The 16071-nt window shown below is 28.8% G+C and overlaps 1 protein-coding gene across 1 annotated transcript; it reads right to left on the minus strand.

The window, feature by feature from the left end:
- Positions 1-9526: 9526 nt before the first annotated feature.
- Positions 9527-11355, minus strand: LOC107956553 (transcription factor BEE 1). Its single transcript, XM_016892172.2, has 6 exons — positions 10927-11355; positions 10470-10589; positions 10321-10386; positions 10162-10230; positions 9963-10040; positions 9527-9851 (listed from the first exon to the last, which is right to left on the minus strand). Exons 1-6 carry the CDS (start codon positions 11308-11310, stop codon positions 9741-9743), a joined length of 828 nt encoding a protein of 275 aa, XP_016747661.1. The 5' UTR covers positions 11311-11355; the 3' UTR covers positions 9527-9740.
- Positions 11356-16071: the final 4716 nt, after the last annotated feature.

A 16071-nucleotide genomic window follows, 5' to 3' on the forward strand; every position in this document is an offset into this window, starting at 1 on the left:
TATTGTAAACTTATGTATGTCTATCTTTCAAATTTTTATGTACGTATATATTTTTTAAAATTGTTTCATATGTTTTTATATATTATTTATTTTTAATTGCTTTTGTCGAAACCACTTTTTGTAAGTTTAAAAATGAGAATCGACTTTTAAAAATGAAAATGGGAGTCGCCACCGATCTTTTATTAAGGTGTGATCGGTTCACCATTAAAAATAAATTTTAGGTCTGCGAGATTTGAGAAAATAGGTTCGGGAGTCGGTTACGCACGAGGAAGGGTTAGCACCCTCGTAACGCCCAAAATTGGTACCGAATCAATTGTTTAATGTCTTAGTGTCGAAACTTTGAAAAAAATTTAAAATACGATCCTTTGAAAAGAAAATTTGAGTAAAATGAATTGGACGATGAGATTCACTTATTTTAAAGAAATAAATCGTCACACTTAGTAAGTTAGAGTGCAACATTTTAAATCCTCAAAATTAAATTTATCTCTTGACTTTTAAAATATATGTATTTGAGAAGGATATCCGATTTGGGTCAAATGAAAAAAAAATCAAAACCCAATAAGTTAGGGTTCGATTTCACAAAATTCCTAAATATCGAATATTGTCTTTATTTTTATTTGTTAGAAAAATTCTTGTCTCGAGAAAACAACATGTCATATCCAATACGTTAGGACACAACGTATCGAATTCTCGAGAATGAATTTTTATTTGCGTTTTGATTAAAGAATAATCTTGATCATTTAGATTCGACGAAGAAAATTGGAATCCAATACGTTAGGGCTCAATTCTTTCGAAGATTCCAAATACCGAACTTTGTTTTATCTTGAAGATTTTTGAATAAATTGGTTTTGATACTTAGACGATTTTTGATGTAACCCTTTAAACGAAAAAAGTGTGATGTATTGATAATGGATGATTCAAAATAATAATTCGTAAGTCACGATATATATTAATAAACACTAATAATAAATGAATACCAATAAACAAATACAATACGCATAGACGATAATTTCACATCACATATAAATATCAACAAAAAGCTAATAATAATAATAAATACTAAGAAACAAGCGAATTAATACAAACACCAACCCAATATACAAGTTTGAAATAACTAAAAAATATGAAAGAGAGGAAATTATATATAAATTTAAAATAAATAATATATAAATGAAAATTTGAAATAAATTAAAAATATGGTTAAAGATAAATACTACATAAAATAATGGTGTCCAAATAAATTTTAAAGTAAATATTATGTAAAGAATAAATCAAAGTACATTAAATAATATATATATGTATGTATATACATAATGAAGATTAAACAATAATACGCAATAAATTTTGAAACAAATGTATAATAAACCCAAAGTGGTAATACAATTTTATTTATAATATAAAATAATACTACATAAAAAATACGTAATGAAATTAACTATTAATATATGATAATAATTCAAAACTTAAAGTAATAATATAAATAACAAAATAATAATACATGTACATAGATAAATAAACATATAAACTAATACAAATAATAATACTAATAATAACAATAGTAAAGATAATAAACTAAACAAAATTAGCAATAATAATGAAACAGAGGATTAAATTGGCACTAAAGCAGTAATTCGAGGGAGAAATCTGAAATAAATAAAAGGAAAGGTCCAAATTACAAAGCGCGAATAACATGGGGGACTGAAAGGGAAATATTCCCAACCCTTCAAAACGCTGTGCTGCGGCATGGACTAAAATAAAACGAGAAGCAAATTAAAGGGCGGAATTTACAAAGGGAAAAGAACCGATTTGAATCCGGCACAAAAAAGAGGGGACCATTTGCGCAAATCTCCCAAATGTCGCAAAACACGCGGATCCTTCCCCGGGTCGGGTCACACGCGCGGGTTATGTGGCCAATACGGCGTCGTTTTAAGGCCACTGAAGCAGGCCTTAAACGACGCCGTTTCAACACCTCAATAAGAACCAACTTTAAAACCCTAAACATGGTTATTCGGCCACTAAAACACAACAGAAAAAAAAACTTTGTCTTTCCCCTCTCCTCTTGCGCCGTTTCAAACATGAAAAACCCCCATCTAAACTCCAATTTGGGCGGAGTAGACGAGGGCTCCGTCGGCGTGCGTTTGCGAAAGTAAGAGTCTCCTTCCTCCTTTCTCCGATTAGTGAACACGAAAGTAAATAAAAGAAAAAAGAAATAACTGGTAAAAAAACCCCAAAAAATCACCTTTACAAACTATCTTTTTCTATTGGTTTTCTTTCAAAAATATTTGATACAACATTCGTGGTCCCTTTATAGATTTTTTTAAATCGGCCTTTATAGTGCCGAAAAATCCAAAAGAAATAATCAAAATCTGAAATTTTTTTACAACTGTCATTTGTCCTTTTTTGTTTGGTGCTGCGTTGCGTTTGTTGCATTGCAGGTACGGGTACGGAGACGCGTGGCATGGCGTGGAGTGGCTCGAAGGCGTGGCTCGTGGGGCCGAGGGAAAGCCTTGGTGGCTGCGGCGCCGGTGCTAGGGCTGAATGCCTAGGGCTGCGGCGCTGAAAATTTTGGAAACCCTAGGGGTTTCTGAAAATTTTCGTTTTGGGCTTCAATGTAATTGGGCCGGGGTATCGGGTTTTAGGTGGGTTAATTTGGGGCTTAGTAGATCTGTAACTAGGTATTGGACCCGAATTGTATTGGGCTTTGTAAAACGAGACATTTTATTATTATTTAGTTTATATATCTTTTTATATCTGGGTTTTAATATCTGTATCGGGCCGGGCAAATTTGGGCCATTACAGTTTTCATTGTTATTTTAGTTTTTTATATTCTGTTTATTTGGATCGTTTATTATTTATTTTGAATTGTCTTTATAAATCATTTATTTTGAGCTATTATTTTCTTTAAATTGATTCATATATTATTTTGTTTCGTTTGCTTTGATTATTAATATTTGTATTTGATGTGTTGTGTAATTATTACCATTATGTGTATTATTTCGTTTACTCGTATTTTCATGCTATAGTGATTCATTCGTTTAACATTTTGGTCGTAAATTATTTCTCCATGTTGTATATTATCATTCCATAAATGTAACCCTTCATTCACACATTGTTTTAAACGTTACATTAATTTTTTATCCAAATACGCAAAAAATGAAAATTTCAATATAAGGCCATGCTTTGCGTTTTGGCAATTCGAGAAAATCGTATCCTAACTTACGGGGTTTTGATTTTTTTCGTTAGGCCTAAATAGCAAAGAACCCCTTTTAAATTTCAAAATGAAAGAAATTTGGTTATAAGGTAACATTTCGCGTTTTGGTGATCCGAGAAATCGTACCCTAACTTACAGGGTTTCTATTTTCTCATTAAACCTAAATGGCGAAATGTCCTTCTAAATTTCAAAATATGAACTTTCAATAAAAATTAAAGACAAGCTTATTCTCTAAAGTTTCAAATATCGCGTCCTAACTTACGGGATGTAATATTTCGTTACTTTGAGATGAGTGAGTCTTTAACTCACTTTTTAATTTACTCAAATGATTTTAAAATTTACATTAATAAAAAAGGATCGTATTTTTAAAATCTTTTCAAAATTTTAACTTTCGGCATTTAAACATTAATTAATCAACTAGACACCAATTTTGGGCGTATTGAGGGTGCTAATCATTCCCCGTGCGTAACAGACTTCCGAATCCATTTTCTGGATTTTGTAGACCAAAAATGACCGTTTTAATAAATTTAAACTTTTATTAAAATGGTTACATTATGAGGTGATCCAGCCACACCTAAATAATAAAAGATTGGTGGCGACTCCCTTTCTTCGATTTCAAAATCAAAGTCGACCCGTTTTATCAAAAAATGGTTTTGACACATGGTGATGGCATTTTATCCTTGATTCAAAAAAAAATTCCAATATAATTTGGCTTTTGTCAAGTGTTCATATTGCTTTTTTTTAGTCGATATTGCTTTCTTTGTTTGGGTTGTATTTCCAATATATAAGAACTTTATACTCCTTTATTTTTAGTGTTCACAAATCAATGAAAGATATTTAAAAGGCAAAATAAATAACCTCACTATGTGCAAGGGAACTTGAAATCAAGTTAGGATCCTTATCATTTCCACTCATACCTATTGTAATCTTTCTTCTCTCTGGCATGGGCTTATTCCATTTAAAGTCTTATCTGTGCCTTTTAAGTTAGTCTCAAAACCCATATTTTGAGGGCCTACTAATGTCATTCATTATAATCCAAATCTTTAAAGTCCAAGTTGGGTCCAAAAATGTTTAGATCAAAATCCATATTTTGAGGATTATTGGCAGCACCTCTTCTTCCCCACATAGCAAAGAGAAAAAAAAAAAATCCTTGTAAAATCATTCATCACGTGCAAGTTTTGTTTTCTTTCTTTTGTCTAAATATAGTGGCTGGGGCATAAGGTTACATTTCGAGAACAGACCCAACAACAATACATGATGAGTCAAAGACATGGTAACTCTCAATGTTGTTGGATTGGATGCATGGTCAAGACAGCTAGCTAGTGGCACTTCATTTCACTGCTCGTGTTTTTTAGATAAAACATATATATTTCCCTAGACTTCTCATTAAGGGTAATTATCTACCACAACTTCAATCTCCATATTTGTCTATTCAATAACATGTTCTTTTTTTTGGACGCATTCAGAAACATCTCTTGTTAAAACATCTATTTCGATTTTACTTTAATTTAGCTGGAACCTAAAAGTCAGCATTTTCACACTCCAATGTTGTTACAAAGTTCATTACCAACATTTCCTTTTTAATTAAAAATTAGGTTAAATCATGCCATTAATCCTTGTACTTTTTGAACTTTAAAATTTTAGTCCTCACCAAACAATAACTATTAAATTGGTTAAGTTTTGTTATTTCCAAAATCTGATGCGGCAAATATATTATCATATGTGTAATGATATGTCGGTTTGTTATTTTTACATATTACTCACTAAAAATTTAGTGAATGGATTAACGACCGTCATTTGCTTCAAGATTGGGTTTTTAAATTTTGAAAAAATATAGGAACTTAGAATGATCCAATTGGAGAATTTAGACTAAATTTACAACTATACACATAGTAAAGGACTAGTAATTGAATTTAACCAAACGCATTTAACTGCTACTATTTGGGTTAGGATTCTAATTTCAAAATTTGAAAAGTATATGCATTAAAATTGATCAAATTAAAATAGAGTGACTAAATCCATAGTTTTCACAAAATACAGGGACTAATAGTAAAATTCAACCTAAAAATTATAATATATGTTTTTGTTTACAATTATAATATATGTAAAGTATAACTTTTATTTACAAATATAATTGATCCTTAACATATATTATATTATATGTTTTTGTAGGTTTAGGGTTCGCATAATTTAACGTAAAGTTAGACCAAATCCTAATATGAAGATCCTCTTACATGAAACACGATATATAGTGCATCATCTTTATTGTATGATTTGGCTTTACATAATTTTTTTGAGATTGAGGAATTTTATAATTGGATTTGCAATAATTGCCTCTCTTTTTTTTCCTTTCACCAATGATCTTTAATTCCTTTATGCCATGGGTTTATTAATGTTTTTGAAATTGGATAGGTGGGTGAATCGGATTAAATTACTATTTTTAGTTCGATTAATTCAATCTATTCAAAAAAAATTAAAACAATTAAAAAAATATAAAATTCAATTCAACCATCAGTAAATTAGTTTTGCATCTCGATCTAACTATTAATTCAACTAATTTTGTAGTCTAGTTTAATTAGTCTGTATAAGTTCACCGGTCAATTAAATTTTTACCTTTTACTGAATTGGTATCATAATTTATTCCTGAATAACATTGAAATTTATAATGTTATTGTTTTATGTACTCCCCTCCTCAAAAAACTCCCGCTAAGGTAGTTGAAAAAATGTTGATAAAGGTACTTTGGGATCAACTTTTTGGAGTTGAGCTTTAGGTTTTGAATGCTTAAAACAAAGATATAGAAGCATGCATGCAAGAAGATCCAATGCCATTTTTTCTATAGTAGTGGGAGTTAATAAGAAGCATGACTAGCTAACCACCTCCTCCACTAACTAAGCCTACTGTACTTGGATCCTTGAACTTGCCCCAAGTGGTTACCTCTTCTCATCTACCTAATATGTGACCCTAAACCTACATCAAAACCTATCCTTTTAGTTACAATGCGATTTTCCAATTTGAGGCGACTTTTTCCTTGTTCATGCATGTTAGATCCAACACATAAGGTAAAATTATTATGGATGTCCCTGTATTAGGAGTTAAATTGTATTTTGTTTTCTCTACTTAAAAAATGAGCAAATTAGTCCTTATACATTAGATCAAAAAGCAAATTAGTCCTTTCTGTTAAAAATTGGTGTGGCTAACGAAACAACTAGACAGTGACACACTGCGCACCATGTGTATCTCATGCTGACGTATAGAGATCAAATTTTATCAAATAGAAATGGATGAGTTTTTTAACAGAAAGATCAATTTGCTCTTTGATCTAATGTGCAAGGACTAATTTGTCCTTTTTTAGTAGAGGGGACAAAATGCAATTCAATCCTAATACAAGGACGTTTATGACACTTTCACCCACAAGCAAAAGACTTGGTCTAAAGAGGTAAATTTTGATTGGGGGAAAGAGTAATAAAAGTGGCTTTAAAAGGTTAACAAGCCCTTATCAAGTATCATTCAAAGAGGTCCTAGAACCCCCACGTTGCCCATCCTCTTGGGGTCATTACATGGCCCATTTCAAGCTGTCTTCCTCTCCTTATTGCACCCTCAATTTCTTGAATGCATTGCATCTGCCCCCTCTTCTCTTTTTATTTTGCACTACAAAACAAAATATAACTACAAATAAATAACTAAAAGTTGTTTCCCCCTCCTATACATCAAACTTGTTTACTCCAATCATTCACTTAATGAATTGGCAACATCCATTAGATTTTATGTATGCTTCTATTTTGTGGGATCCATTCAGCATGTATTAGACAAATTGGCCATGGTTTTCACTGTCTTTCCAAGTACAACTTATTGCCTCTCTAATTGTAGACCTATTTGCATCAAAATCTTATTGTTTCATGGGACACACCACTAAATTGTTGGTGTGTCAAATTAGGATAAGCAGTTTCTGAATATAATTTTATAGACAAGTAGGATTTTTTTTTAAGAACTTGTTCTTTCAAGCTAGCTAGCTAGCTTATCCACAATGATGAACAAACCGGTCTTTATGGTATATGTTTATAGTACACATTTGTGTTTAGTTAAATTGTAGAGAAAGTCCTTGTACTATATATTTTTTACGAATTTAATCTCTTTACTATATTTTTTATTATTTTATGTTCTCTACTTTTCGAAATGTGTGTATTTCTAGATCTCACACGAACTTTTTGTTGTTAGTTCCGTCAAATAATTCACCTTGAGATTTTTTGTATATCTAACCAAACTTTTTTAATTTGTATATTTAAAAAAAGATAAAAGAAAAGGTTAAAATATACTATTAGTCCTTGTACTTTGGAAAAATTTGATATTTGGTTCATATACTTAAAAAGCTAGAAATTAAGTCCTCCCACTGTTTTGATTTAAAAATCCCAGTCCAATCATTAAAATCGTTAGTATTTTCTATCAAAATTTGTCAATTTGACATGTTGATTAAGCTACCCTCATATGGCATGTCATATGATTGATGAAAAATAAACATGTAAAGTTGATAAATTTTAATAGAAACAACCAACTATGGTAATTATTAGACTAGAACTTTTAAATTGAAAAAGTAAGATTAGGGTTTAAAATTGAATTTTTAACTTTTAAAATATAAGGACTAAATCTCAAATTCTATAAAAGTAGAAGAACTAATAGCATATTTTAACCAAAAAAGAAAGGTTATAATATTTTTCCAATTGTATAGAAAATAAAAATATATATACTACTAGTAAAAATAAGCATGGTCAAATTATTTAACATAATTAACAGAAAACAAATGGTGTTAAAATTGAAAAAAACGAAAGATTAATGTATAAAAAATCATGAATGCTGTAATAGAACTCAAGTTTAAATGATTTAGTTTGATTTGGGAAGAAACATGAAGTAGTTTAATTTACAACTAAACATGTTGATGGCAAGCAACATGTAATGCTTCTTGCTTTTAAAAATGTCAAGGTTATATGTCTTTTACTCAAGCTTTTGAGATGACAATGTGGGGCTATGAAGTCAAAAGAGTCAATATTTACTTATATCCATTTAAACCATTAATATGCAGGCAAAACTACAGTGTCTTAAGTTTGGTTAATTTAATAATATGGGATGCATGAAAACTCTTGTCTCACTCTTTTTTGTTCATTTGTCTGGTTTTTCTTCACAACTGATTTTTCCTAAGTTTGTCATTAAACTATTGTCTTAAATGCAAGTGAAGTCTATTCAGAAAGGTGCTGATGTAACTAAAGTTGTTATTCATTTTAAGCTTAGTGTCTTCAAAGTCCAAATGGATTTTTGTCTCTTCTGCTGTCATTTTTATCGTTTTATTAAAACCAAACAAAGTTTTTGCAATTTGAGGTATAACTGGATTTGTTTTTGTTTAATTTGGTAAATTTTTTTTATCCAAAACTGTATCAGCTTTTGTTTGTGATGACTAGAAATTGGTTATGGTTTATTTATGATTGAGTACATCAGACCATATTGATTTTTGGATGTATTGATTAAGATACTCTTTAATAATTGAAGATTTTTTATATTGCTACTTATGGGAAATGTGACTGTAATTTATCGAGGCTGATAAATCTATATATACACACATAATTGGCTTGTATTAGCTAAAAAATACTTAGAGAATTTTACCATTGTCACTTTAGGAGCTATTTTTTGAGTGCAAAAATGGTAAATAAGAAAATACGCACATGTGAGTCACTTAATTTACACCTAAATTTTTACGGGGAAGCTTTAAAGGAGGGGGATCCAATTTAGAATATAGGTGTTGCATGGCAAGTTTGTAAAACTTAAATTATCGTTTGTATTTAATTGAAGTGGATTAACTCTTTAAATAAAGTCTCATAAATGTAAGAAGAATCCGAACTACGTAACTAAATTTTTTTTATCTATTTCTACTTTTATCTTTACTTGTAACTTAATCCAAGTACAACATATTATATATATATCATAAGAGTCAAAGTTTGGTAAATAATACACCTTTGCTTATCAACAAATAATAAAGGGTCCAAACTACTAGGAGTATTATAAATTAACATTAAACAAAGTGGAAAAGTAAAAGCCATCCGAGGGAGTAGGAGGTTGAAAATGATTCCCTAGCTGAACAAGTGCATTAGCACATTTGTAACTTATTTTAATCTAGTTCTCACTTTGATCATCTTTACTGCACACGTTGAATGATGCTTTATTAAGCTTTGGATGATATTGCTCAACTAAGAAAATTAACTGGATTTAATCAAAGGAAATTAACCAAATAGAGATTAAGTAGAAAGCAGAAGAGGAATTGAAGAAATGTGTACTTTTATGTTAATCTCTTGTAAATACATAATACAATTCCATTAATGCATTGTGATGGGAAATAAAGTACAAAGTATAAAATATTTTTCACTTATGGTAGGCACATCGTGAAGAAGTAGTGGGGTACATTTTTATATACTTTTAAACTTGAAAAGGTGTTGAAAACTAGAGCATCTTCATGATCATGTGTTGTAAGCCAATTAGATTTTCAAGTCAAAGAGGACCATATGTTGATGATGAGTGGAAACAAGCTACTCCTCCAATTCCAACATATCCTTCTCTCATCAATCTTTCAAGCTCCTTTGCCTCCTCTGCTTTTCTCCTCTGAAATGCCATTTTACACATTACAAACCATAAGCTTTTTGAGCTTATATGTATATGTATATGTATATGTATATGTATATGTATATGTATAATTCTGAGTTGGGAAAGCACCTGCATTCTTTCCATGGCATCTGACTCTGAGTTGAAGTCATAATATGTGCTAGCTGCCGTCAACTTCATTGAAAGAAACTACAACATTTCCAAATAGTAAATTAGGGTTAAAGCTTTACCAACATGTCCATATACAATCCATATAACCATGCATACATATATATATATATATACATGTGTATATATGTTACAAACTCACCTCAACTTGATTCTGCAAGGACTGCACATAATTGATTATCTCATCTAGCATTAATGCCATGCCCATGGTCTGCACATATTATCAACCACCATTGAAAAATGTAAGTGAAAACTTCGTCGTTTTTGCTACTTTCAGTACTTTAAGAAAAAGCCATTTTACCTTGTAGCAGCCTGGAACAATGTCTTGCAAGCATCTTAATCTCTCATTTATTTTCCCTCTTCTGACCTGATGGTTGACAGAAATATACATCGTTTTCAATAAGTTGGCATAGCTAAATCAATCAAATAAAGATGTATGTATGTATATACCCTTTCTGCCAAACTGTGACTGTCAGTAGCTTGACCTCTTCTAGCTCTGACATGAACCACTTCTTTAGGTTTCTCCATTTCCTTCTCATTACTTTTTGCTCTTTTCCCTCTTCCTGAATTCTGCAATCATACCAAATCAAACAAAGTTGGAATTTACCCTTCAAAAGCCTTAAAAAAAATAGAAGTAAAAGTACAGTGGAAGTCTCGTTATTTAGAATGATTGTATTCCGTTCTATTTTTTTAAAATTATTTGTAAAGAATAAATTGATTTTTTTTAAATTTCATCCATTTATACCATTAAAAGACGGTTATGTTGATATGCTGAGATGGATTTTTAATAGTAAAAATAGATGAAATTTTTAATAAAAATTCATTTTACTCTTTGATATAATATAGAGGTGAATTCAATTTTATTATAAAACTTTTAAAAGAAAAAAAGTTTGAACAAAACACATACATTTCTTCTCTTGATCCCAGTTTCAGAAACCTGAGGAGATGATGATGATGAGTTCCCAGAACTACTCTCTAATATATCCAATGCTTTTCTCTTGTTGCTAATCTCCTCCACTTCAGTTTTAGCACTGAAAATGGGCTGAGCAGACACTGAACTTTGGTTGCTATTATGGATAAAACCAGACATGGTTTCTCCTTGAGATGCTTGGTTACTGAACAAGCTGTCATTAATGGAGAGAGGGAAGAAGGTCTGGAAATTGAAGGCTGAATTGTCTAATATGAAACTTTGGGGGTTTAACTCAGCAAATTGGGTAAGTGATTCCATGGTAGGATCAATATCCAAGAAAGGAAATGGTTGCCTATAACTTTGCTCTGAGAAATCAGCCATTGGAATCTTTTGGTATTTTTTTTTCTTGATTTTGGGTGATGAAGAATGGGATGAGAGTAGTATTTATAGAGAGGGATAAATTGTTAATATCCATGTAAAAAGGAATTTTATATATATATATATATTAACTTCACATTATGTTTCAGCAGATACACTCATATGTCCAATAATAGAATGGTCCCATCAATAAGTTTTTTTTTGTTATGGTTATTTATATCAGGAATTTTAGATTTGAGATTGTAAGTTCAGCCGTTGATATCGCTCAATTTTTCAGTTAAATTTAAGTTTATAGCAATTTAATTTTTTGATTACATGATTATTAAGTATTTTTTTATTTAAAAATATCACATTAACTAATTTAACAAAAGAAATTTTAATAGTGATAACAATTGAATCTAAATTTTGAGATTTGAAAAATAGAAGGACTGAATTTCAATGTAAGAGTACATGGACTAGAAGCATATTTTAACCTTTTCTTATATGATTATATGTACCATATATTAAGCATTTGACTAAGTTAATGTCACGAGTTGATCAAGCATCAATTTAATTCGATAATAACAAAAATACTCTTATTTTACAAAGTAAATTGTTTATTTTGAGGGTGTTTTTATTATTATCATTTTATATCTTTATATACAATTTTAAAAAAAAAATACACATAATAAGATTTTAACCCTAAGCTTTTATGATTTTCAACATTTGTACTTTACCATTCAATTTGTTTCTTTTTAAAATATATATATTTATTATATAATTTTGTTTTCAACCCACCGCTGATGTGCCATAATTTAATATTTTTTATGCTTTCTAAACCTCTCAGGGTCTAACTAATTAAATTAAATGAATATTATGCAACTTCATTTTTTAACTTAAAAATTGTAAATCTGTTGAGGGGGATTAACTTATCCAGGAGAAATCTTCAAAGTGTCATCATTGGGAATGCTAACCCGATCCCTCAACAATGGAAGGTATTGTCCCCTGGGGGAGAGTTTTGTCTCTCATCCACGGATAGTCGTGTATGGTTCATGGAAGAGGGCGCCTCAACTGTACGTAGATGTACGACCACCCAACAAGAGGCGACATGAGCGTCTCACCCTTGGTGGGATTCAAACCCCTGACCTATGGAATATAGGTCATCTATTGGGATATATGGTACCTATGTACCATAGGTCAAGGGTTCGAATCCCACAAAAGGCGAGACACTCATGTTGCCTTTTGGTGGGTGGTTATACATCCACTTACAATCAAGGCGCCTCCTCCGTGAACTGTATACGGCTCTCTACAAAGGGGCACAAAACCCTCTCCAAGGGACAATACTTTCCATTATTGAGGAACCACATCGGTGTCCCCAAGGATGACACTCTACAGACTTCTCTTGAGGAGTCGCTCCACCTTCAACAAAAAGTAATGAATCTAACCAAAATAATATTTAAGCTTCTGGCTCACTGATGAATATCTCAAGAAATGTTGATCTGAGCTTCATCTATCTCGTCTTGAAATTCTTATAGCTTTCAAAAGTGGATCAATTGTCGAACCATTCAAACTATTGATTCTCAATCCAATCAGTTTTTCGGTGTAATTGAATAAATTATTAAAAAAAATAAAATTCTAAACTGAAAATAGAGAAAATCATTTCAATTTATTTGATCGGCCGATTCAACCCGTTTATAAATTAACCAATCTAATCTTTTATTCTAAATTGATACCATAATCAATTTCTCATCCACTTGATTCGATTCGGTTCTATTTTGAAATTTCTCAATACTAGATAGTAAGCATCTAAAATATAAACCTAGACTAGTGGGGTTATGCTTTTCTATTTTTAATCTAAAAGTAATTTAGCATAGGATGCATGCAATTATTAGGATGGAAGAATTTGGACTTGACCCATAATGCGACTGTTTCTTTACAATATATAATTATTACTAAAATTGATTTTGGGGGACCTTATCACCACCACCACACACCCCCTGACTCATAACATCACTGTTAATATTGTGGCTAAGTGCATTTAGACAAAAAAAAAAGGCCCATATCCTTAGCTTATAGTGCTTACAAACATTCATATGCATCATTTGAATCCCAACCTTAACTTCATTTATTTATATTACTTGCATGATTGATATTATATATATTGGCATGCATTAATTAATTGGATTCTTCTACCATCCATTATAAATATATACCATAATGACTCATTTAACTTTTTAATTTATAAAAAAATTACTTATTTAATTTTTTCTTCACTTTTAACTTTTGAACTTGTATTGTTTGTCAAATTGTCCTAAAATGAATTGAAAAGTTAACATTTACGAATTTTGTTGACGTAGCATATACGTGGATTGCATATAATTGTACTTATAATGCATGTAAATTTTTGAATCAATTCAATATCTACCATAATATTCTAAAATATTATATATATATATTAATATTTATTCAACGGTTGAAAGTTTTTTATATAACATAAATAATTTTTTAAAAAATTTAATCTATGTCAAATTTGACATGCATGATATATATGAATGAAATATGAAATTTAATGATTAGATCGTTAAAATATTAATTGAAAGAATAGATACAAAAAGGTATAAAACTACTAGTTGTATAAGTGGATCCCTCCCCATATTACATTAGTGTAAAACTAAAATATTTTTAAACTCTGCCATATATTTTCTTATAATTAATATTTTAACACTTCAATAGTTAAATTTTTATATATATATATATATATAATGAGCTTAATTTTTTTGCCCAAATCTATTTTTTTGGCCTAATATTTTTACTCAAGCCCTTCCAAATTTGGGGCGGGTAGTCCTACCCATGAATAAGTCTAATTCTAGGGTTTCAATTGACATGACAACCTATATTTTTAACATGTAACATGCTTATTCTATCGACACATGGTAAAAACACAATCTATCTATATATCCATTTTTTTAAAATTAATAGAAAATAATATTTTAAAATTATAATCTATTTTTAAATTAATAGAAGATAATCTTAAAATTATAATAACTAGATTTTACACCCCAATTTGCTTGAGATGTCAACCATTAATTATAACTAAATTTATCTTATAATTATTTTAAATAATTATCTATACTATTTATAATGCACTTTAGTGAGTTACCAACTCAATTATGAAATTACAAAAATATCCCCTTTTAAGTTATAATTAATATTATTATGATGTCATTTTTGACTTTTCATAAATTTATATAATTTTTAAATATAAAAAACTAAAATTACAAATCCAGATATTAAACATGTGTTCATAACATTAAAGTACAAGTTTATTACCACTCCACCTATATTCATTATTAAATAAATTTTTAAAGAAAATATTTTAAAGAAAAAATATTTCCTTTATGGGGTGTGACAAAATCTGATTATATTAAATTATTTAACAAATACGGGTATGTGATTATTATATAAATGAAAGAATTTTTATATAACATTATCAGCATTATATTTTAATATTATTATACTAATTTATATAATACTCATAATGTTAATGGAAGACTTTCTATTTATTAATCAACATTATAAGTAAAATTTATTAATTTCAATTACTTATTTAAAATAAATTCAAAATAATGAGGAATAATTATATTAAATATATGTGTGAGTTTTTTATTTTATTTTATTCCACAAACAACCTTAAAAAATTGTTTACTATACTTCTATAGGTATTTCTTTTATTCCACTGGTAGTGTACCAAATAACTTCCCGATTTTTTACTAAAACTATTTAAATTGCCATACTATTTAATAATTAAAATGCAATTAACTTTTTACCAAATTATCTAAAAAAATTAAAACAACCGGTATGATAATTATGTTTTAAAATACTATGTTTTTTTTTTACAAAATTATTTTACCATACTATTTTAAAAAATTCAAATAATTTCTTTTAAACTATAGATAAATATTGAAATTCGCCACTATACTTCATTTTTATTGATATTTGCCATTGTTTTTTTCTTAATATAAGTAAATTTGACACTAAATTTTTATGTTATTGAATTTTACCACTAAACTTTAAATTTAATTAATTTTTGCCACCAACTTTCTTTTTTTAATTAAACTCTATCACTCAATATTAATTTTAAAAATTTGAAAACAAATTTTAATAATAAAACTTTCAATAGTTAATAATAAGTTATTTTATAAAATATCAAAAATTAATAAATTAACTTAGAATTTTTTAATTAATGAAATAAATACTTGAAAAATAATATATGTGTATGTAAAAATTATATTTATTTTTATAAAATAACCGTTTTTATTAATATTGACATTATATTGTTTTACTTATTGATGTTAAATATTAAGATAAAATATAAAAAAATTATTAAATTCTTTTCAAGTGATTTAAAATTAAAATTGAGTAGAAACTTTCAATAAAAAAAAATTAAACTTTAGAGACAAAATTCAATCAAATATATGTAAAGTGACAAACTTTAATATAGAGTTAAAGCATTGTGGAAAATTTACGTTTAATTTATAAGCACAATGATAAATATCAATTAAAGCGAAATAAAATTACAATATATTTTATTAATACATACCATCAATTCGTGCATTGCACAGTTAAAAAAAATTAGTGTATATATATGATAAAGCGTGCATGCTTATATAGATGTTGTCTTTAATTGACACGTAAGTAAATAATTTACAAAGTAAAAAAGTCTAAAGTAAAAGAATTATTTTTAAATCAAATAATTTATCTATTTATTAATTTTTTAAAAATAAA

This window comes from Gossypium hirsutum, chromosome D07 (genome assembly GCF_007990345.1).
Source record: "Gossypium hirsutum isolate 1008001.06 chromosome D07, Gossypium_hirsutum_v2.1, whole genome shotgun sequence".
In the NCBI taxonomy this organism is placed as follows: domain Eukaryota; kingdom Viridiplantae; phylum Streptophyta; class Magnoliopsida; order Malvales; family Malvaceae; genus Gossypium; species Gossypium hirsutum.